Source organism: Notolabrus celidotus, chromosome 16, assembly GCF_009762535.1.
Source record: "Notolabrus celidotus isolate fNotCel1 chromosome 16, fNotCel1.pri, whole genome shotgun sequence".
NCBI classification, from domain to species: Eukaryota; Metazoa; Chordata; class Actinopteri; order Labriformes; family Labridae; genus Notolabrus; species Notolabrus celidotus.
Genome location: NC_048287.1, coordinates 11,621,763 through 11,646,723, shown reverse-complemented (window position 1 = coordinate 11,646,723; position 24,961 = coordinate 11,621,763). Strand labels below are relative to the sequence as shown.

The 24,961-nt window shown below is 40.6% G+C and overlaps 1 protein-coding gene across 1 annotated transcript in view; it reads right to left on the bottom strand.

Annotated features, from left to right (window-relative positions):
* Nucleotides 1–24,961, bottom strand: part of csmd2 (CUB and Sushi multiple domains 2) — a 253,729-nt gene that overhangs the window by 141,509 nt on the left and 87,259 nt on the right. Inside the window, 1 exon segment of the mRNA XM_034704867.1 lies at nt 22,993–23,200. Coding sequence (XP_034560758.1) covers nt 22,993–23,200 — 208 coding nt within the window.

Genomic DNA, 24,961 nt, shown 5'->3' with positions numbered 1-24,961 from the left:
TCCAGTTGGATTGATATAAAGTCTGGGTCCATGGAGAACACTGCAGTGTTAGCAGTGTTAGCAGTGTGCAGGCAGACACATCACCCCCATCATCATTCCCTCACCATGTGAACCATTTATAGATTAATGGCCCATGTCATTAGGCTGGGTGGTCACTGACTAGGCTGGAAAACCCTTGAGATTCTTTCATTGTAATATAATGTGGGAAGATGTATGGGCATAAAGCAGGAGTGAGCCCCAGATGCTGACAACAAAAGCGAGATTCTGTTCTGTCCCAATGAATCTGTCAAAGCAGAGGAGATTTCAGTCATTCCAAGTGGAAATCTGAGGAAACTATCATATCATGCGTTTCCTGTTCAACCTTGAATTCCATCTGCGTCCACGGGCAGAAAGCCGAGGATACAAAGGAGTGTAAACATGCTTTCATTTTACAACAATTACCATAGAGTCATTAGAGTGGAAATACATAAATCATCCCTCTGACATGTACAGTACAGCAGACACACACACACACACACACACACACACACACACACACACACACACACACACACACACACACACACACACACACACACACACACACACACACACACACACACACACACACACAGTCAATCATGGATGGAAAGCTGGGCCACGAAGGCATTAATACACAGTCAGAGACACACTCAGACAAACACTCTCCATGGAGTTGCTAACTGTTAAATTGTTAAATGACTAGTATTAATCACCGTTCTCTGTCTCCGTGGTGATTATGAACACATTAATCAGCAGCGTGTCTGCCAGTTGGAAATGAGCAAGTCAGGCGAAACGAAGGATGGAGGAGAATGAGTGAGGGGAGAGATGCTAGGGTGGAAGGGAAAACTGGAGGAGATAAAGTTGCCTTTTTCTTTAACACTGAAGCAATGGGTAAAAAAAAAGTAAAAAGGAGGAGTGCAATAAGAGCAGCTGTTCAAATATAGATGTGAGCTGCTTCATTATTCTGAGCATCCCACACCAACCTTCTGTGGCCCTCAGCAACACTTGAGTTTGAACGCTCAGGCATCAAGATGCTGTCTACCTTCTTCTGAAATGTCTCAACATGTCGTGCATCTCCTCTTCAGGAGGCAGAGAGGGTTTTGGTTTGGAATCAACATATCTAACTTTGCTCAATCATAAAAAAAAGTAGAAAACACGCAGGGGCAATGAATCATTGAGCTAATCATTTGTTAGAATGGAGGCCTCCTTTACAAAACAATATCAATATTTTTAACAAAACGTACCAACAAAAACAGCATAACACAATCTCATTCATCCTTGTTAGTATTATCTATGGCTTTATAAATGTAACTTTTAGAATAAAACATCAGTATGTAGTAAATAATTGCCTTATGTCTTACATACTACACACCTTTATACTACCAAGGCTCATTTTTAATACCTGCCCCTTCGTGACAAAGATCAAATGTCCAGTCATTCAGACAAACAGATAGACACAGAGTCAACAGGAAGATGCATACAAACAGAGGCAGAATCACTCAGAGCCTGGAAGAGAAGCAAAGGCATGTCTCGCTTGAGTTGCAAAGAGTTCTGCTTCTGTTATTCAAAGTTGCATGATTCCTCGACTCAAGAGGGATGCATCAAACCTTACTCACCCAACCAGACCAGTTGTTAAGTCTGTCCATCCCACTGATCCATTTTACACATCCAACATAATTGTACTGGTTCATTTCCGAGCACAAGCCCATTGCTAGACTGTATAGTGTATGCATGGACACGCACCACCTTTCCAAACATGCATACATTTACATTCACACAAAGGTACAGCTGTAGTTATTTGCACTGCTGTTTGCCGACAGCTGTCTGCACTACATCACTCAACATCCATTCTCATCACATCTCATTTTGTAGCAAGCTTTTAAGTCATCACAGCAGTCATCTGCCAAACAACAAACTTTATTTGCCTCTCTCAAAATAGCTCCACTGGAAGTGCACAATAATTGATATTCATTTCAACTTCAGCATTCAAAATGGTCAGGTGGTATAATGAGAATGACAGCAGTAACATGAGTTAATTGGGACAGGAATAACCTGATGGCAGCACAATTGCCACACTGTCGTTAATTTCTCCCTCATTAATATTGGAGCTCTAAGCAGGATGCACTTAAGAGGAATTGAATAGGCTGTGTGGGTGGATGCATGGAGGGAGATGCTTTGATGGGACCCACATCAGTATTCAGTGAATTATTCAGTTAATTTAGAATATATATTAAAAACACACTTTCTTTAGGAACAGAGGGAATGTAATGTATAGCAACATGATTCTGCAGAAGCATACTGCTTCTATCAGCACATGAGTCTGCACTCTGAAAATGAACGTCATCAGCATTTGAAACTCATTAGTATGACGTAGAGAAGGCAGTTCAAATCTACATAGCCTGCACTTGTCTGCTGGCACATCACTATTGACAGCTGAAAGTCAAAAAGACAGCAAAGGCAAAAAGAGGTCAAGAACAAGTAATGTTATTCTACCTTTAAGCTCTTTTATCCTCTGACTTATAAGAGAGTAGATAGGACTAGAAAGCAGAGTGGAGAAGAATGGCAGCAGGATGAAGAAATTAATTACTACTTGGTATTTGAAGCCTTTTTATAGTTTGTACAGTACAGTTAACTGGACTGGAGAGCAAAGTCTGCTAAAGGGTGGTAACACTAACGCAAATCCAGAAATGAAATCAGAAAACTGTATTAAATGGATGAAATCAAATTGCACGACAGTGGAACCCGCTATTTTACAACCATAAACCCATGACTATAGAGAAGTATTGTACATAGTACAGCATGTACTTGAGCTGTCTTATATCAAAACTACATTATGGTAAAAAATATCTTTGTGTGCTACCTCTAGGCCATCAGGGCATCAAAGACTGAGTATGCCTCAGCCTTTCCATGGTGAATGTGATTACAGTTGCTGTGACAGAGACCTTGTGTAAGCTGTCAATCACCATCAGTCTTTCCCTGACAGAGAGAGCCTGCGGTTTACAGTCACACGGGGTAAAGTAGTGCAGTGTGCTACCCAGAGTGAGAGAGACAAGGCCCTTGGGTAGAACCTTGCCTGGTGCTGCTGTCCTGTGGTGAATCAGGTCAATGTCACCAGAGAGTAATTAACAAAGACAAGGGCATTTACAATGTCCCCTTGACAAGTGCCACTTATCTCCCCCTGGAAACATGGTAAACACTCAAGTCCAATGAAACAAATGGTCAAGCAAACTTCTCTGAAGAGAGACGGGGCTATTTCCCATTGAATTACTTAAAAAAAAAAAAAAAAAAAAAAAACGCAATTGAATGCACATCCTTTTGTTACTTTAATTTCTATCATAAATCGTGGTTCTTTAGAAGGGAAAACAAAAATGTACGTAAATTAGACTCACTGTTATCAAACTACCGTCTTTGTTATTTCTGTAGCAGCAGATAGAACATGCTGTGTGTTTAAGTTAGCATTGCTAGAGAAAAAATAAACATAAGGGTAATGATGTCTGTTGGGCAGGAATAGTGTAAATAAAAAATGTACTGATTATTTCAGAGTTTTAAAATCTTTCAAGTTTTACAGCCATTAAAAAAAAAGGCTGGACCAGACAACACAACACTAAAAGAATCTTTACAAGTCAGAAGTACTTCCTTTGACACCACAGGGACTAACATTACTTCCTAGACATTCTTAGCTCATAAGATTTCTCTCTTCTCTTTTTTTTGCACCTCACAATATATTGTGAGGTGCAAAACAAGGCCCAAGTTCTGTCTGTAGATTATTTGTAAAGATAAACACCATGACAACGCCTGCCATTTGTTTGAACAAAGGCAATCAAAAGGTATTTCATCACTCTGAGCAAAACATGAGCCTTTGCTCTGTCAAGACAATGACTAATGTTACATCTTGTAATGAAATGACATCCCAGAAGTAATACCCAACGGAGATCATTAACCACCCCTGACAGATACTGTATTTTAAAGGCAGGAGTTTAGTATGTGCTCTCAAGTTAAAAATAAAATCAATGGCACATGTTTGCCGATGTCAAGCTGCTTTAGAGGGATTTGTTAAAATCCGAAAAGGATAATTTATTCATAATTGTGTCCGACTGCAACTAAGACAGAAGAAGTCAAGTTATAAGACTACTTTATATATTATTATGAACTGGAAGGGAGGGATGAAATGAAAAACATACTGGGGCTGTGATCAGATGTGTGCTTGTACAATTAAAGTTCTGTCTTTCTTTCTCCACCCTTTATTTGCTCATAAAGAAAGCTCAGTAACAACAAACAATCCCACTGGACTCAATTAGCTTTAGTTAAATAAATCGTGTGACTTTAATGCCCTGCCCATAAGTACACAAATATCTTCACACCAAAAATGTATTTCTTGTCTGTGTGTGTGTGTGTGGTGTGTGCTGTATGGTGTGTGTGAGTGAAGGAGTGCGTGCATCTGTGTATGATTTTTATGTTCACACTTCCTCTGTCTGGGGATCTGCCACTGAGCTCCCCGAGCAGCAGTGTGTGCTTGATAATTAGCCTCAAATTCACCACTTCTGTGAACACAAGCCTGGTTGGCAAAGGGAGGGCTGCCTCAGGGAAAGGTGAATGCTATGAGTGAATGTCATCCATTACCCAAATCAAGTGACAAATGATGGAGCTCCATTAAAAAAAGAAAAGTAACAGAATTTTATGCTGGAATTTTCTTCACTTTTTTTGTCATCATGGTTAGCTCTGGGATACCGTCTCCTTCAGGTTCAAGGTGATAACCTGTATGAACTCTAACAAAGAGCAGTAAGGATTGATTGCTAAAGGTCTAACATTCATAGCATCATTAACAGGAAACACATGACCTGAATAAACCAATTATAGTGGTTGTCGAAAAGTGTTCCTTCCAAATCAACAACAACCAAGGTCTGGTGAATGTCAAATCAAATGAGTGCGTGCAGGAGTTTGATTAAGATTTTCCTAAATTCACCCCAACTACTATTTCAAGTGTGTAACAACGATCAGTCTAAATCATGAATGTAACAGTGACTTAGGGATGGGCATTTCAAGCCAAATACTATTCCATAATCATTGGCATCTATTCAGCAATTTTTTAAATAATATCTCCCCAAACACACACATCTGTCCCATTTGTGTGGCAGTCGGGTTAACCAGCAGCGGGACGAGGTGCTGCTAGTAGCAGGCACTGACAGCGTCTGTTGCAATCTTTACATCTGTGTATCTGTGACACGGCGTGGCGTGCGTGTTTAAATTTTACAGTAATGCTAAGTCTCTGGAAATACGTGTGTAGTAGTGTAAGATTCAGAAACAAAATCGCCACGACTGTTGCTAATGTTTTGTTCTTCTTTTGCTATTTAACGCAGTTAGCATTCTTCCTCTCCTGTTACTTAATGCGGCTAGCAAACAGCTTTAAGATACTCTATAGCCACCATCTGACAGGAATACATTATTACAACCAAGCACCCGTAAAAATAATGAGAAATTGTACTTTTTAAAATGAGAACTCAGTAACTCTTTGATTTTTACTAAGAGAACGAATATTCGAATATTCGAAAATCATGTCTCATCCCTACTGTGACTGTCACATCCCTATTAGCCAGGTCCTGGTTGATTTATCATAACAAGACTAATTCTAAGCTAGTTTCAGGTATCAATTACCTCAAGTTATTTATTGTCATGCCACCTGTGTTGCCTTCTCGCCCAGGTCGTTACTGCAAATGAGAATTGTTTCTAAACTAACTCACCTGGTTAAATAAAGGTTAAATAAAAAAATAAAATAAAAATTGACAAAGAGAAATGTGGTTTTACCACCAGCAGTCCTCAATGTCATGAAATAAAAGAATAAAAACATGTTATGCATTTTAGCTTTGTTATTGTTGTATTTGTTTTTTACATTTTAATCAAAGAACATTTATATTCCTTATGCCCTTACTGTCTGTGAAAATGAATCAAATTGTTTAACCTCAAAGTGAACCTCAGTATTTTAGTTGGTGTACTCTATTTGTGCAGAATCTATCATTTGTGTCTAACAAAGGAGCTGGATTTAACCGCTGGAAGTCAGACAACAATGGCAGAGACGTAGCAGGCAAAGTTTTCAGCTCCACTTCCACCAACAACTTCTGATACACAGAGCAAGAAAAGGAAGACAATTGTTGAAGAGGCGACAACTTAAAACAGATTGAAAAAAGGCAAGAGGACAAACTAGAGTGAACATTTGGGCTTCTTTTCAGTTGTGGTGACAGCTCAGGGAGGCAAAGGGGTTCGAAAAGCAATGCGATGGTTGCTGTAATTCTTATGGACAGATATTTATCTTATTTATTGTTTTGATTCTTTGTTTTTGTGTGACTTTGTTTAAATGTTTAATCTTTTTGCAAAGCTAACATGCTAGCTTGAAAAGTATGTGTCCTAACAAAAGACACATTTATTGATTATGTTTATATTTATTATATTTTTACAAGTTGGTAAAATAAGGAGTCTTTGCAAGAATGGAAGAGACATAAGTTATTTGGATAACAATAATATGAACTATTTAACGCAGCCCTCTTTCAATCACTAACTCTCGTCTACTCGACCTCCAGCTTTTTTCTGCCAAGTCGCTTTATGTGTTTTGGAGGTGTGGCTTTGGAATGAGGTCAGTTCAAAGTCTAGCTTAGTCTTGCTGCATTCTCAAACTATCCTACTCCAGTTTTAAATGTGAAGTTTTAATTGGGATAAAAATAGAATGGTTAGGATGTATAATCTTACTAATGGCCTGTACATGCTGTGCTTTAATATGATGGGAGATAAATTACAGCATATCTGATTTAGTGGAAACCAAATTCAATGGGAGCTGTCTTGCCATTAAAGGTTCCCTCTACTCAAGATGACTGCACAGTATGTGTCCACATTTATTATTTCCAAGGTCAGTAAGCACATTGGCATAAATTACAGTAGCTTCTCAAAAGGCAGTCAACCTTTATCTAAAGTAAGTAAAATGTTCAAGTTGAAAATACTGTACCTGTTCATCTGTAATTATGTTAACAAAGTATACATGTCTTTCAAACTTCGATGATCAGATTTACCCACAGGATAATTAATTTTGCATCTAATCCAGTTTAGTTCTGACAAGGAAACTTGATGGCTTGGCTTTGGGGAGTAATGTACATTTTTTATTCATATTCTACTATGTACAGCCCACAACACTTGACTAGAATTGTTAAATGTTAATAATTAATAAGGCTAAATCTGCTTGCAGAACACTAATCGTTCACCACTTGACAGGACTAGATTTGGACGATAAAAAATAACTGTACTAACCAAACTTATTATTACATTCTTGTAACTGTCTACATCTCAGTTTATATTATTAGATGACAAAACAAATATGATTAAAGGACACAAATGTGGATGCAAAACCTTACCAGGATCTGAACTAACCCCCTCTATTCTGTATTTCATTTTCTTTTCTCTTCACTTTCTCCACTTTACTTGTGCTTTTCACTGTTCCAGTCTCAACTGCCTTCATGTTTTTGTAGCCCTTCATCCTCGACATGTCCTGCTCAGCTTTGTTCCATGTCCTTCTATCACCCCTTCCATATTGGTGCCAGCGTTTGCTGTCCTGTGTCTCTGCTCCTCTGCTGTCCCCCTCCTCTCTCCATGCACCTTTGATGTCAGGACCACAGCTAAAGCCTCGGCTAATCTGCTGTGGGGCTTCCTGAGCCCTAACCAGGCCAAGGGTTGGAAGCAAGAACTTGGCACAGGGGGAAAATGGAAAAGATGGAATGAAATATGAAAGAGAAAAAACAGCAACATGCTCACTCAAGACTCTCTAAAGATGGAGTATATTAAGGATTTAAACCCTTCATATGTTTTTTTTTCTCCGATGTATATGGTAGATGTGGGGGACCGGAACCAAGCAATCAGACGGAGCTGTATGGCACTTCATATAATGGGAGCCACATTAAATACTTTTAAAATGTACTAATGAGGGGATGAATACAATAAAGTGGCTTACGGCAGGCCAATTAGAGATCCTGAAGGCAGGGTGTGCTGCCAGGGAAAGCATTGTTATGAAGAATGAAACAAAGATGAATAACCACAAAGAGGATGGTGTATCCTGTAATGAACAAGGAAAAAAGAAAGGTAGAGTTGAGGACGTCTACAGGAAGACTGTCAGTGCACTGTATGAAAAGGGGAGGATGCTACAGAGGAACTAAATGTATTAGCTTTGGTGTAGCCAATAGCCAACCCTCCCATTCTCTCCCCACGGCTTCCACACCAAGAGAAGAAAATGCAGAATAATACCTCAGCAACACTATTTATCTGCCTCGCTCTAATGGTACTATTTATAGCACAGTTATGGGGTATAGACGCCTTTTCATCACCTCTGATACAAAACATAGAGATATCCTTCAAAGTTAAAGCTCTACTAACAGGATCAAGTGTGTAAGCAAAGTCAACTGAACAGAAAAGGGGCATAAAAGAGAAAGAAGTAATACAGCTTATCAAGTCAAGGGTTATTCTGAAACAAACTACTTGTTCTGCTTTATCAGAGAATGCACAGTCAAGTTCAGACCTCATTTTCATTTACAATGCAAAGTGAATTTATAACCATATAAAAAAAAGGAAGTTAACTTCAAAGAGCACTGACACTACTTTATGCTGACCCAGTCATTTCAGAAGCACTCTTCCATCCACATAAAGCAGCCATAACAATTCAGAGATACCCTTGTCTTAAATACATTATGTATGCTATGGCTAATCATTTCATCATCACGGTTAGCTTATTTCACAGTGAATCCTTAGTATTTGATAATGCACTGGGCTGTGAATGCAATGCAAACATCAAGATACAGTATATAATTCAAAGGTTGTACTCCAAACCATAACTACAGACTTAAAGTGGAAATATTGGACTGAACAGCTGGTCAGTGTAAACACTACAGATTTCTCCTGATACTAGGGATGGGACATGTTTTTGAATGTTTGAATATTCTTTCTTTTAGAAGAAATCGAAGAGTTACTGTGAATATTTTCTCATTTTAAAAGTAGAATTTATCGTTTTCACTGGTACCTGGTTGTAATACGGTATTGGCTGTAAAATATAAACACACATGCCACGCTGTGTCACAGAAACAGTGGCGTAAAGATCGAGACAGACACTGTAAGTGTCCGCTACTATCAGCATCTCGTCCTGCTGCTGGTTAAAGCGACTGCCACAGGTGTGTGTGAGCATGTGGAGGATTATTCGAATAATCGCTGAGAAGATGCCAAATGCTTCAGTGAGTTGTTCAGCTCCAACATCTGACATTAAACTGCAAATCAAACATGCGATTCATGCAACCAACCTGCATGCATACAAACCAACAGATCAAACAAAGCACTCCATTATGCAGTATCCTAGACCCAGGGCACGTCAGCAGCAGCAATTAACATGACAGAACAGTGTGAACAAACAGAGGAAACATCTCTACAGGGTTTTAGTGACCGAGGACCCCGACCTGCAGACATGATCTCTCTGCTTTACCACCAGACGCATCACATGAACAATCTCACTGAGTGACTACTTCTGTTTGCTCATGCATATGCAACAGACAGTGACAATTCTGCATATTCATACATGTGTTCTTTGTATTGTGGTACGGTATAGCCTCAAAGGCTGGCCTTCTGTCAAAAGATCAGCTGATTCATATCGTCCCTGTAAACAGTGAACTAATTAGCCATGCTAAGACAAATCACACAGTTTTTTCCTGGTTCACTGGCCACAGCACCTTGGGTAATCCTCCGTTATCTCACAGTTGGGGAGGATAGTGAAGCTAATAACACGGTGGTATAAGTAACACTGATCTGCATGTGATAGAGCCGGGCAGCACTAGATGTTAATTCTGTCTGCATGAGCCCTAGACCAGACTAATCCTGCTTTTAATTATTTTCCTTTTTTGCAACCCCACCCTCCCGTCTTGATAATGTTCTGTAATCAGACCATCTAATTAAAAAAATACAGGAAAATGGCAGACAGACAGCAGCAGTCTTTAAAATGGCACAAGGGTGCAGTGTGAGAGTGAACAAGGTGCACATTTTGGCAGAGAGTATAAAAGTCTCTGCTTGAATGAAGGAATGAAATGTTTGTTTGTTGGTTTGCTGTTCAGTGTGCCTCTGTGTGGGTGAAGGCAGGGGTATTTTGATAACACAAAACAAGTGTATGATTTAGATTAGACTTTGCCATTTTAGATTAGTCCAATAACAAGAAACCCAACATTTGTTAAAAGTGCTTTTTTAAAGTCCTGTCACTACAGACCAGACAGAAGTCTATGCCTGTCTCTTTCTGTCCACTAAGAAAGTGGGATTAAGAAAGATTGCAATGCTGTGGGATCAATATGATGCTGACACCTCTCTGGCACTCTCCAAAAATCTCTACCAAGCAAAAACCCACTTACAGAGGGGGTCTAATGGAACATATAACCACTATATCACTTTAGCTCCGACTTAACCCCCTGGAGAGCACCAACCTTGGCTGCAATGAGTATGTTTTTTTTTTTTAAAAGGTTTGGTTCAACCTTCAAGAGAAGAATCTAATAAAGTAACAAAATGAAATAATACACTTAAAGCCTCAAGTCTCCTCAGAAAGTTTAAACTCAACATTCACTTTGTATATTGTGGAGGAAAATAAGAAAACAATGGTGATAGGAAGACTCAGTTTCATATAGTAAGTTAAATAACAGAGTGCACCACCTTCTGTGCACAATATAAAGTATGATGTCATTTGGGGTGGTCCATAACAATACTTAGGTGTCTGAATTGGTGCCACTGCCTAAACTCTCCCTGACCAAGTTTTAAATCAACACCTCGACTGTTGCTTTATCTAGTTGTTTGACAGTGCAGCTCAGGCTTTATACGGTGAGGGCCGCCATTCCCTGTCACCCTTTGCCTCCCTGTGTTTATTGATGTAGTTGAGAAGAGTTTTTATGGCGGCACACTGCTGTTCGTCCCGTTATTGCCGGTCAAGGCACGTTCACCAGGGTTCATAAAGGTTCCTCTGTAGATATATTCAGGTTGGCCTAATGTCACCTCATACAAAAAGGCAGTCTCTGTCTGATGAATGGGAAGAGGAGGGGGGGTTTTACTGCCACTCTTCACATCAGCACATTCATGTTAGTGGTAGGTGAGGAGTGAATACAAACTGTACAACAAACACAAACTGTACAACAAACACAAACGCACACACACACACACACACACACACACACACACACACACACACACACACACACACACACACACACACACACACACACACACACACACACACACACACACACACACACACACACACACACACACACACACACGTCCTGCTGTCCTAAAGAAGATTAAGATATATTACACTCTCAACAAGAGAGCACGTCCTTGCTTTATTTCACCTTGCAGGTTCCCTCCTCTTTCTCTTCTTATACATAATTTCTTCTTTCATTACAGGCATGTGAGCTTCCTGACCCGTACATACAGGGAAATTATATGAATGATCATGAGTCTCAAAGCATGTCAAGGAAACTGTGTAAGTAGTGTGTCCTCAAATGTGAGAATGACTCAGATTGTTGTGTCCGCAGCTTCAACTGTCTATACATGTTCCCAGGAGACTGGAATGAGTCAACCACTGAGACTAAACGAACTACGTTTAAACCAGAATGTGTTTTTGAAGGTTTTGTTTCAAACTCAGACAGAGACTGCTTTGTTCTGCTGTTGTTTGAGCTTATCCACCTGTTCCTGCAGTTTTGCATTCAGAAAAAAACAAGCACCATTGTCTGGAAACAGCAGTTGGCTGCATTAGTATTAACACAATGGAGCTTTATTAACAAAAACAAGCTGATTCTCATTGAAAATGAGAGTTATTCAACGGCATTGGTCAATGCTGACATGTTAAATTACTTGTTAAGAAGCCTGTTTTTTCCACAGCGATAACTCACAATTGTGGTGTGTTTGTGAGTATGTTTGTGCCTTTGTTGGAGTAGATGCAAGTTGCTCTATAAAAGAGGAGGTTATAGACAGAGAATAGGGATGGGTTGTGGTTGAGCAGTGACCCAGATCAGACAATGAAATCTCTGTCCACTCAGGGATATGCTCAGGGACAGATGTTCTGCAGTTACTGCAGCATGGATACACTCCAAACAAAGATGCACCTAAAAAGACACTTTTTTTAAGTCAATGTCAGAACATTCCATTGGAATTAAACAAAGGGAAGAGATGTATTGACTTGATATTACTAAAGACTACTAAAAAATAGTTTTCTCAACAATTTCATCACAGACGTTATGATCTGATGTTTCTGTCCTTGAAATGCTTTTGATATTGAATGTTTTGTTTCCATGGGTGTCTTGGTTGGAAAGTATACCTTAGTATACTCTTGGTAGTCTTTAAAAAAAACCTAAGGATGAAAAGTGAGCTTGAAGATAGAGACACACCTCAATATGCTGGCAGCAGTGGTTGGTGTTAACCCTGAAAACCCACTGATCATTTTACATTAACCTTTAGCTGCCCTGTAAAAACATTTGTTCCTCACCTACCGCACAAACAAAACAAACCACATCAACATAGTCATACGTTTCACTGTTGACCTAAAAGTGTTAATAATTATAAATTAGATTCAAGGTTGTGCTCTCAGGCCATTAATGTATACAATAATTAACCCTTTGTTGATTTGTGCAATGTTTCAGACAACCTCATTGTATATTGGGGAATTAAAATGTTTCTACTACACAGTAAACATCTAGGGATGGGGATTGCAAGCCAAAATACTATTTGATATTCATTGGGATCTATTCAACGATTATTCCAATAATACCCCCCAACACACACATATACACAGACCTGTCCCTGTTCCGTTTGTGCGGCAATCGCTTTAACCAGCACCAGGTTTGAGGTGCTGCTAGTAGCATGCACTGACAGCATCTGTCTCGATCTTTACGTCAATGTTTCTGCGACGCGGCTTCGAATGAATGAATATTCACTAAGTGAACGAATATTCTAATATTCGAAAATCATTCATTTACATCCCTATAAACAACAGAGGAAAAACACTGTGTTCCTGCATCAGGAGCTTCCCATAACAACAACTGGGGGATGAAAAAATATCTGGCTTCATTTCTATATTTGGGTCTAAAGAGTAAACAGTGTTCTGGCATACAGTGATTACATCACTTGCTTCCCAACTCAGTCATCATTTAGTTTTTAAGAGGAAGAGGAATCCAACAGTTACTAATTGTATGTGTCAGTTCTGTTCTGCAGCACAGTGTAACAGCAGTCATGTGATTTTACTTACTGTATGTGATGAGAGTAAGGAGAGCTTGAAGAGGTGGCTGACTAACAAGGCAATGAGGGAAGATTTAATATTAAAGATCAAAATAACATTTAAGTGGACTAAGGCTGCAATAAATAGATTGTAGATGGTCTATACCATAAGTATGGCACAGAATCAACAATTAAATGGTCCGACAGAATGGCAGAATGGCAGGATTATCAGCTATCTGTGACGAGATCACCATTTTCTCCCAATGTGAGGGGAAGCTCAAGTTAGATAACAATCCTGATGTGAGGAATCAAAATCTATTGTTCTTATTGTCTCCTCTTGTTGTCTTTCTACCTTACTTACTGTCTTTTTCAGCTGGATGTTCCAGCTTCCAGCTGATACGGACGTGCTGGACTCCAGTGGCAACAGCTACCACTACTACTACTACTCGTCTCATCACTATCATCTCTGGTTTGTTGTATTCTGTCTGTCTTGAACCATGTTAGTGCTGCATCAAAAATGCTCTACATACAATCACACCCTTGTATAAGTGAAATCAGTGGTAACGTTTTGTTCACAGTGGGTTATTAATCAGAGAGTAAAACTTGCTCTGAGTAGCATCCCTATGAACCTTTCACTCAAGGGTAACACCTCCTACAATAAAATAACTGGTAGCTGCTCTCTGGTTGAAGGAAGTGCTTTTCTCATTGCATTAAGGCATGAGCTCAAAGTTTTAGGCTACTTACTGCAGTCTTTTAAAAGAAACTGAGCAGAACTGTCTTGAGTGCCCATGTGTGTGAAAGCACCCGTCATTACACAATCAGATGTAATGCGATGACGTGGCATTAAATGGCTATGTGTACTTGTCCTTACTGCCCTGCTTTTACAATCTAATTGCAGTACAGAGTGTCCTCTACAACCAACCACAGAGTGCACTGTGCATTCGGCCGACTGATTTCATATGGTCCCCTCTTTCTAAACCCCACACCCACCTTCCTTTTGTTCCATCTTGGTTAATTACTGTGATTGATTAATCGACTGGTGTGACGTCCCTCACATTTCTGCAAAGCTAAGTGTTGTTGCCCCAGTCACATTCTCAAAGAAAGATCAAGGGTGAAGGTAGAAAAATCTGCCAGAAAATACTGCTGTTCACCAAGCAAGACGCTCAAAATCCATTTCTATATTCTATACAGCCCCCATGCTCTCTTTTGATCAAACCATAACAAAAACATCCAAGCAGGCCTCTCTAGGTTAGCCGCACTTGACCTAGGAAATAAATTAACGAATGAAAGGGAGCTGAACGAGAAAGCATTAGTGGAGTCTGCAGAACAAATAAGTTAAACTATTGTTTAAGCTAACATTGGATGATGAAAGGCACAGGGAACAAATGACTGATTGGAGTTTTGACACTGCAGGTCCTTGGCCTAATAGTATCAACAGATTTGAAATGTGTCCCTTAATACCATCAATCATATGACATCGAAGAAAACTGATGACATGTTTCAGAAAAGAAACAACCTGATCTCATGCTTCCCTATGCTATCCTTGTGTCCTAAAGAGCTAAATCAATAGTTTTGGAGACTTTGATTCAAAAGACACATAGTGAAAAAGCTTGGGTAAGAGGATTATTGAAATATATATTTCCTAATTGCAAATACTATAATCTAGAGAAGTAACTACAAGGACATGGACATGATTTAAGCAGCAAAGCTCCCCTTAACAAAAATAAGACCCTTTACTGCTTAATTATATAAAGTATCTAAAAAAATCAAACTCCAATCTGCAGGTCTAGGGCGTCCAAGTACAAACTTTAAATATGTCTCTGTGTACAGATCATAAGCCATTAGTACATCTGCGGGACTGTTCGAGGCGACAGATTGGTTCCCATCGGTGCAGTGCTTTGTAAATACAACTAAAGAGACACCCAGTCAGGGCACCATGATGTGGGCCATTACCTCTAACCTCTGCATGTTCTCGGTTCTCACTGGGGTGGGGAAGGGGTGTTGAGGTAACACATGGCTAGACTTGCTTACACAGACACACTGCCATCGAGGCTGCTCATCTCAGGGGAGCTCCTCTTAAGCTTGGACTAAATAATGCCCAGGGTACTGCTGCACCTGCTGTTTATTAACACAAGACAGATGATCAATGATAGTTAATGACATGTAATTATTATATTAGGGATAAACACACGCTTGCACGGTTAGTTCTGTGAGCTTGGGCCTGTTTCCTCTAACATTGCTCCCTGCACCTCATATCCCCCCTCCACTTGAGCTGTTAGCTTGAGAAATGTGACAGAGAGAGTAACAAAGTGTGGAGTGCTGGGGTGAGCCAATCTGCAGCAGGCACCAGGTGTTTGAGATAATGTTCAGCTGGAGCATTTCTTGGCGGGTGGCGCAAAGTTCATCATAACTGAAGTTTTGATCGATGGCACGTTGCAGATTGAGCCCTCAACCAAGTGCTGTTGTTAATAAATCGTGACTCAAACAAACACACTTCAAAAGGCCATGGTAAAAGGCTGGTGAAGACAGCTATTGATCCACTGGTCGGGCCCAGGCCGATAAGCCAAACTATGGTTTTAGAGATATACAGTTGACACTGCAGAAACAAGGAGTGAGAAATGGGACAACAAGCCTTAAAGAAAGCCGAGTCGACTGTTCAAATGACTTTTGAGCAAAGTCAAACTTATAATGACGGACCGGGTTTTTAAAGACAAGCAACTCTTTTTTTTTTTTTTTTTTTTAAATCAAGTAGTCAGCCGAATCCGAACAACATTTTTCCCTAAGGCCAACACATTTTTTATTCCATACATATATGTATGAACATATAGGATGTACATACATTATCTCAAGCAGGAAACCAGGAGGGTGGAGAACGGTCAAAGGTTAAGTGGCAGAAGAGTCTAGAGATCCTGTGGTGATGGCAGACAAAGATAGGATGTATACGTTAGAAACAGACTGGGTTGTAGATCCTGCAAGATGAGAGGATTTGATAGAAGGAGCAGGTATACAAACACACTCACAGCCTGATCTGGGAATCAGTTTTTTTGTTAGCGTCTTTGATGTGATGGTCCTTGCCATGAGTCCGGGCTTCATTACCATCTAAGCGGCAACCTCCGGTCTCAAAATATGAGGCCCATGAAGGAGTGTTATAACTGCAGTTAATATGCGTCCACTTGAGGCTGGCTGCAGAAACACAGGACCAATTCAAAAAAGACTATCTTTGCAGCAATAATTAACATGTTTACAGCCTGGTTCAAAAAACGGCTTGGGTCTAGTAGCCAATTTTTCTATCAACCAGTTTGTCCCATTTAAGGACATGAATGACTTGACTGACAGGCAGGAACACTGTAGCTATTGGTTAGGAGGCTCAAAACCTGCCTCTTTACCCAACACTAGCTCAACAGGCTCCCGCCAACGATTGGTTTCAAAACAGCACTCAGGAGCAGATGGGTGATGTCATGGATACTATGTCCATTAATTATACTGTCTACGTTACCATCCCTCACATCAGCACTGAAACATATCTATCTCCCCCTGTGTTTATGAGCGTCCTCCATTGTAAAGTCTAGAGAGGTATAATTGTGGGCTTTTCGATTTGTGTTTAATTCCAATTGTAACAAACGCACAAGTTAGGGGAATACATGGGTCAATAGTAACTAGTAGGGGTGACCCCCAAAAAGTCGAATATTCGACGATTCGTTCTAACGAGCCTTAGTCGACTGCCAATCTCATAGTCGAATATTTGCATATGAAACATGGATCATTCCATTCAAACCATGGGGGTGCTCAATGTCTAATTTTACACTATTTTCCTGTTTCCCGTAAAATAGTGTCTCATATATCCTATTTTTATAAAAAATATAGACTTATTTAATGTAATTCTGAGAACAGCTCTTGAAGTGTTAAATCTCCTTACAGTGGTAATTAAATCTCCCCTGGTAATTAAAGATGGACCATTTAGCGGGACCTGTGGAGCAGACGTACCTCAGCTGGCCTTTAAATCTTTCTACGTTCATGGCAGCTCAAAATGTCAGGAAATAAAACTTCAGTTGATCCTAAAAAATAGTGATGAAGATGAGGAGCAGCTTCACGAAGAGGGCTGTGAGATCAAGGATTACCGGACCACACAAACGATGGTTTTCCTCAAGTACAATGTGAAAAGACTCACGCGGACAAAGACGCGATGAAAGACTGTTTTAAAAGGCACTGTTAAGAGATTTAAAAACCCTTTAGCTGGTTCAGGTTTGATTATGAACATTATACAAATGTTTAGCCTTAAGTTGGACAAACTACCCTCCGCAGCGCTGCTCTCCGCTGTGCGAACACTGTTTAAATATCTCCTGATTCCTTTCTCTATAACGGCGCGTTGTTCCATGTTTAACGGAGGGTGGCCTTATTTGAGTTTTCTCTCCATCACCTTGTTGTTTTTGCAATATAGATTTAAAAAATCTAAGTTTTATACTTATAATATTCTGTTGTCCCTTTTTACTTTAAGCTACGAGTGTCTTAATAGCAAAGGGTTATGCGTAATATTGTCATGCGGTCACTATCATGCAGACTTTGGGTCAATAAGGAAAAACAACAAACATTCGACTATGGGCAAAATCTGATGGATCAGATTCGACTAAGCAAATCCTTAGTCGGGCTCACCCCTAGTAACTAGTGTTATTAAGTGCACATGTCAAAGCACATCTATCACTGCATGAATACTTTCGGATGCGTCTCAAACATTGCAATCTGAGAACTTCCTTAAACCCAAAATAACTTTTCATGATGCTTAGTGTTCTTTAGTTTTGAATGATTTGTTTATGGGCTTTTTAGATAAGAGCACCAATTACAGTAGAATGTGTAATAACGGACTTCAGACCTTCATCAGACAATCAGACCAAGCTATCCTTTCAGTTGCTTTACAACCCATTGTGGAGAGAAAGAAAGAGAGGGGGAGACACTCAGGAAATAACAAAGAGAGACAGTAAGAGAGAGAGAAACTCAACAGTCTGACCATCGTGGACGTGACTGGAGTTCTGATGTTGTTGTGAATTACCAGAAAAGCTGCAAAGCGAAGCGCTTCCTCTACTCCATTAGTCTGACTTGCCAGAACCAGGCTGCAACATGAGATACAGATAAAAAAATATGTATTCAACTGTCACAGAATATGTACGCCCACTCCAATATCACACAGTATCCATTTAAAAACACAACTAATGCAAAAAGCTGCTGCACAAACTGCCTTTACTCTGTATTCACTGTCTGAATATAACTACCTTACAGCCTGAACATACATTAAACTATGTGTTCAAGCAGAGGACTACAGGGATCACAGGTAGGGATTCATATATCCTCGTGCCGCCAGAAAAAAACATTGTAAAAGGACTCAAGTTACTTTCATACTCACACTCTCATCTTGACTTGTGCCTTATAAGAATTACTTTGAAGGAGAGTGTATCAAAAGGCAACAGCTGTGCATGATGGACACTGACGTGAGTCCCACTGGGGGAGAGTGTACGTTACCCTGTTGTTGGGTAGCAGAAGGCACACTCGCAAATACCAACACGCAAGTATAAATATGAACACATGTAGAGTAGTTTGCATACCCAGGCACAAATGAACACAATCCTGACAATAGATCTTCTAAGATAAATTAGAACTGAATCTGAGCTGCAGTAAAATAACTTATCTCCCATGAGCCCCAACATATGAACAAAACTTACCAATCTCTTTGAAAACTCAAAATCTAAAGTTGAGGCATTCATCTCCACAAAAACGAAACACACTCCCATTGGAAACTAGACAAAACAGCCCCTGGACCTAAAAAGCTGTTAAGAATACCACTCACTCACTCTCAGGTGAGTCAACATCACAGCCAATCAATAAATAACTTGTTTTCTGTTCCTTCCTCCAACAATTCTTCACCTCTTTCTATCTCACAGACACGCCGACATGCTCCCTCCTCGAGTCGGGACAAGATTACACACCTAAGGACTAAGGATATAATCCATGTGCTTGCTTAATGTCAAAGTCTCAGGTCCATGGGGTAAAGGGTTAAAAGAAAAGGATGGGGGGAAACCTACGGGGATCAAAACTCAACAGGCTCTCAGATCTCTTAACAGGTAGAAATAAGTTGCATTTACCAAGGGAGCTTTGTGTTGTCAGCAAGGCATGCATGAAAAGGAAGAGAAGAAGGATAGCCCTCAGGGGAAATGGAGTTTGCAGAAGTTACAAGAACATAAAATGAAGACTTAAGTTTTGTTTTGGAACACTTGCTGTAAAATGGTGCAATCACTGAACTGTGATGCAGCAATTTTTCTACAGAATGTGTTTTTTTTTCTTCAACCAAGGGAGAACTGCCAAAACCCAGAGTCCTTTTGACTCAAGATTCAGGTACTTTATACTATCATTTTACTTAAAGTATTCTAAGTGCTGTAAGAGTTGCCTTTAAGATCCCAAGAGAAAACTACTGGTAGACGAGAATGCATCGGGATGCTTTACAAAACAATTGAACCCCGGAGAAAATTGTAAGTCAAACAGCTGTGACTTCCACTTAGAAGAAAGCGGGCAAATGAGCATCTTGCAATTTGCGAGCGTCAGGCCTTATTTACATTGCCTCAAAGTAGATGGTGATGGAGAGGAAAATCAATATGGATGCTTACAGTGTAATGGTCTGATAGTAATGTATTCCCCTGTGCAAGGGAACACCAAAGAAGTCCTGTTAGGGTAATACAGAACAGTGGTTAAATTCAAATGCCTTCTTCACCTGTCCTTCCCACTGTGACATTGAATCCACAAGCACATCTCAGCTCCAAAAGTCTTAAAGGCTGCTGCTTCTTCAGAATGCCGTTAACCAAACCACTGCATGATCAGGTAAACAAGACTGTATGTGAGAGCGGCTGGATTCATACTTGTGATGTTCTTGATGGTTACTAATGAGATTTACTTTGGTACAGTCTCTTCATCTGAAAACACACACACACACACACACACACACACACACACACACACACACACACACACACACACACACACACACACACACACACACACACACACACACACACACACACACACACACACACACACACACACACAGACACAACAAGAGAGAGCAGGGGGCATGCAAACTTGACCTGCTTTGGTTTGAGCTATTGTGGATCAATCAGGGAAGCATGGTTTTGACCATGATCCCTGGCCTCTCTTTCCCTATTGGACAACTCATCCTGTCCATCAGGCATCAATCAATAGTGTTCCTAGAACTCCCCACTGTTTGAATTAAGTAGCCAATGGGCTGGTGGGGTGCCAACACCATTCTCACTCAATACCCATAAAATCATGAGGAATACTAAAGCTTCTATTTTTGACATTTGGAGAGGATACATCGGTTTGTGCCCTCTATCTTCAAAAAAGAGATATGACCCTTGGAGGCAGTAATTCAGCACTAAGGACAGGGATAAAGAGAGAAAAAACATAAATACAGGTATTAGATAAAGGCCTTCTCTGACAGACATTGATGCATGTCTTTTGCAATCAGCTTAAAGAGACAATGCTTTAGCAATCATAAATACTACCTCATATTTAAACTGCTGAGTACCTGAAAAAGTGAACCAGTAATTTTTACTTGGACATAACTCATCTCTGTAAAAAAAACAAACTAATTATATCACATTCCAGTCCATTTATCCAGTATTGTGAAAGAGAAAGAGACAGCATAGTCTTCTGGCCTTACTGAGTAGAGGGCTCACTGAGCCATGCGCTGAGAGGATGTGTGCTTTAGGTCAGCACCATCATAGCGCTCCGCCTGACCTCTCTAATTATCCACCAGCTGGGAGGTCAGATTCCCTCCAGCCATCCATCTAGTTCCTCACTTCCACATGCATCCTCTCCTCCAAAGGTCCTGCCCTGCTCTCCACCGCTCTCCTCTGGCGTCTGCTGATTCTTACTGTTTGACCCTGTCACTCCCCTTGTCTGTCCTTTCTCCTCCCTGCTAACTCTAAAATTATAGATGCCCAGCTACTTAGAGACTTCAGAGATAAAGTTGTTGGTGTTGGAAAATGGCTGATCAGCTTTTGTGTTGTGGAGGAAACAGCTGGCACTTTTGAAGTCAACACTTTGTGAGTAAAACCGAGGCCAGCATGACAAGAAAAAACTAAAACAAAAGAGGCAAGCCAGCATGTCTGCAATGTGTCCTCTTTCCCCTGCGCTGCATTTCCTTGCAATGTGCATGATCAACTGTGACTTGCATACTGCATTGCCTGCCAATAGCCCTTCTCCTTTTCTTTCTAGGCACTTTCTTTACACTGTTCTCACTTTGTCCCTAAGACAGTGCAGCCATGCCGCAGGTGCACCAACGAAGGCGCCCCGGGCGACAATCGCTACAAAGACGACAGACTCAGTGGAGATTTAAGCGCCCCACATGACAACAAAGCGCAAATCAAAGTCTGGTACAAGGAGCTGATGACAATTCGTAAAATGTGCAAGAGGAGCACAGTCAGGCTGCCGTCTGTGGGAGCCTGGGAAGCCATCAACCCTCAGTTGGCAAACCAGAGATTCAAAGAGGCTTTTATATCAAACTACACAACACAATTTTCAGTTTTAAGTCTGGTCAGAGTCAATCAAAGTCTTCTTGATGTTTTTAGCTAACTACGGAGTGAATGAGTGTCAAAAGTTTCAGGGGGTAATCTCACTCTGGCAACTTTACATATATTCTTAATGAGCCTTTTTCCTCTATCAACAGTCCTCTGCCCTTCTGTCCTTCTCTGTATCCGTCTCCATGTTTCAAGCATCTAACATCTCTGGCTGTGCCTCCCTTCCAGCCAACTGCCTGTGGCTGAAACTTCAAAGTCCCCTCTGTCTTTTCTTGTTTATCAGGACTGAAAATATCCTACATAATTCTGAAACTCAATCTACTGTGGCCCTCCTAGTATCTACCTATTCACCTGTATTTGACACCTGAATATTTTTGTATTAATATTAGGGTTGTGAGGAACACAGTGGCAGAGAGAGTGTGAGAGAGTTCATCTGTTTTAACACATTCTTAGAGTGCTAGGACAAATCCGTGGAAGTATAGCTAATAGTGGATACCAGTGTGCATGTCCATTTTTGCCCATATGGGCTTGATTGTGTGAGTGTTTGAGTACTTGTGAGTGTGGGTGAAACAACACTACGGCTGGCGATGGTAATCGAGCCCACTAATTACTTCCTGAGCTGAGTGAGTTGTCAAGGAGAGGAGGAGCTGCCACAGATGGTGAGAGACCTGCACTGACACCAGGATATCCTACCTCTTCATCATTAGAGCTGAGCACGTGTGTTTGTGTTAGACTCAGTTATTGATAGAGAAGATGAGAATGTGTGACCAAGATTGAGTGATCAAATTACTCTTTACAATCACAGATCATGTTGTACACATCAAGAAGGAAAAATCAATAAAAAATAATTACAGTTTCAGACTGCTTATATTCTCTTTTCAAAGATACTCGTAGGAGCACTCCATATTTGTTAACATGATGTTCTCTCTATTTCAATTCCGCTTCTTTTCTCCAGAGAAATCTGAAGCATCTGGCTCCACTGGACCTACCCAACAAACATCCACCCCCAACCGTACTTCATCCAGCTCTTTCCTTCATGTGCTAAAGTGCCTGTGGGCAGGTGGCGCACCTCTTCCCTTCCATCTCCCTATCCAAGCTCGCTCTCCAGACAAAACGCTGCAGGCTGAGTACTCACCACTGTGAAGAGCCCTCGGTGCCGCTGACCTCCAACAGGTCATAGTCGTCCTCCAGCTGAAAGTCAGAGAAAACCAGGGCAATGGTGTCTCCTGGCTCGGCCAGCACAGTCCAGGTGCAGTCTGCGTTGTTGTTGTACTCGGCTGGGTAATTGGGGGTGGTGATGACTCCACTCTGGCCTCGCAGTGTCCCGCCACAACCATCATCTGCTGCAGTGAGCACCAAAAACAAGTGGTTGTTAAAAGCTAGGCGAAAGAGGTTAGCGTCAGCAAAGATAATCATAGAATCATGGTGAAGAGATAATTGGATGTGTACAAAAAATGGTAAACAGCAGGTGGGAAAGTATGGTTTAAAGTTAAAATACAAAGCAGTTAAAAAAAACAAGAATAACTATTTAAGAACTATCAAAAATGTTAATAGAAAATTGATGGGCATTGTTATAGAAGGCCTCACCTCAATGCAAGTAAAGAGAAGACCTAATGAAAGATACCAAATAAGCTAAACTATTTTAAAGCAGCTAAACTGCTCTGCTAACACATTGTGATGACAGAAATTCTGATGGCTGATTTGTCTTGGTTAAGATACAAAAGGCTTCAAAATTTGTCACATTGGCCAACTCAATGGAAGCTTTAAGAGGGAAGTATTGCCAGAGAGCTCATGTGCTGTTTAGCATTAATATAAATAAGTATGTTTGTTTTGTTTTTCTCTGGTCACAAGTTATCTTCCTCCTCATGAGCCAAAGGGCAGATTTTAAATTTAATGAAAATGTGTAATGAGTTACGGCATATTGTTCCTTTGTCTGATATTTTTGCCACAGGCCAGAGAGACATAAGTCATAGCACTGCGAAATCCCCCAAAGTGTTTTTACAGTCAGTAAAGAGCAGGGTGGGGTGTGTGATGCAACCCATTGCAACATATGAAGGGGGAGGGAGGTGATTAAATTCTGATTAATTCAGATTTGTGTTAATCAAAGCATCTCTTCCCTCCTCAACACTGCTTTAAGGAGACCATTAAATAACAAAGCATGCATTTAATGTGTTGCCAGGATAATTCCCCTGCCCAGATTCTGATATGTTCATTAGAGCCATAAAAAATACACTATCATGTGATACTAGCTGTTGCATAGCTGCAAGGAAATAGACTTTAATTTGCTGTGTGTGTGTATCACTATAATACATACATGTAAACAGAGGGAATACATCCAATTGAGTTTGAATGAAACACACTATGATTCCTCATGATGTGTGTTTATGTGTGTGCTTCTGGAAGGCGTGGAAGTAATTAGTGGGCCACTGGCTAGCTGTGTGTAGTGTTTCAAAGAAAAGGGAGGAGGAGCTCAAAAGCAAGGGGCCCTGTCCATCATCAATCCCACCTGTCACCACAGCAACCCCCCCTGAGGGAGGGCAAGGGAGTGTATGGACAAGCGGAAACTTGTGAGGTGTGAACTTGAATAGGAGGGAAACCACGACAGAAGGGCGAGGAGAAGGAGATGAGGAGGATGACAGGTGACAAGCGAGGATGGGAGGGAGAAAAGTGCAGAGGGAGGGAGGACAATAAAGAAAGAGAGAGATGGCAACAGGGGTGACAGGTGATTGTTGCAGTGGGAGTGACAGGAAGTAGACGGCAGACAGAAGAAAGGATGAGGAAGTGCATTGATATTCCATACAAGATGGTTTCTTCACACTTGAAGGGAAGTCTCTGACTCCAAACTCTACCCTTCACCTTGACTCTCTCTGTCGCTCTCTGTATTTTGTGGCAGATGCGAGCGCTCTACGACAAAATCAAAAATGATACACCCAACACTGAATGCAAGTAAAGAGCTGTTGAACAGTTCAGTGTGTGAGGTGTGCAGAAGCTTATTACATTTTTCCCCCCTCAGTCAATTTTAGATGTCAAGATGCTTCCCATGGTTGAACAGTACATGTTTTCAGGCTGTCACTTAGAATGTCATGGTTTTCCATAAAGTGGAG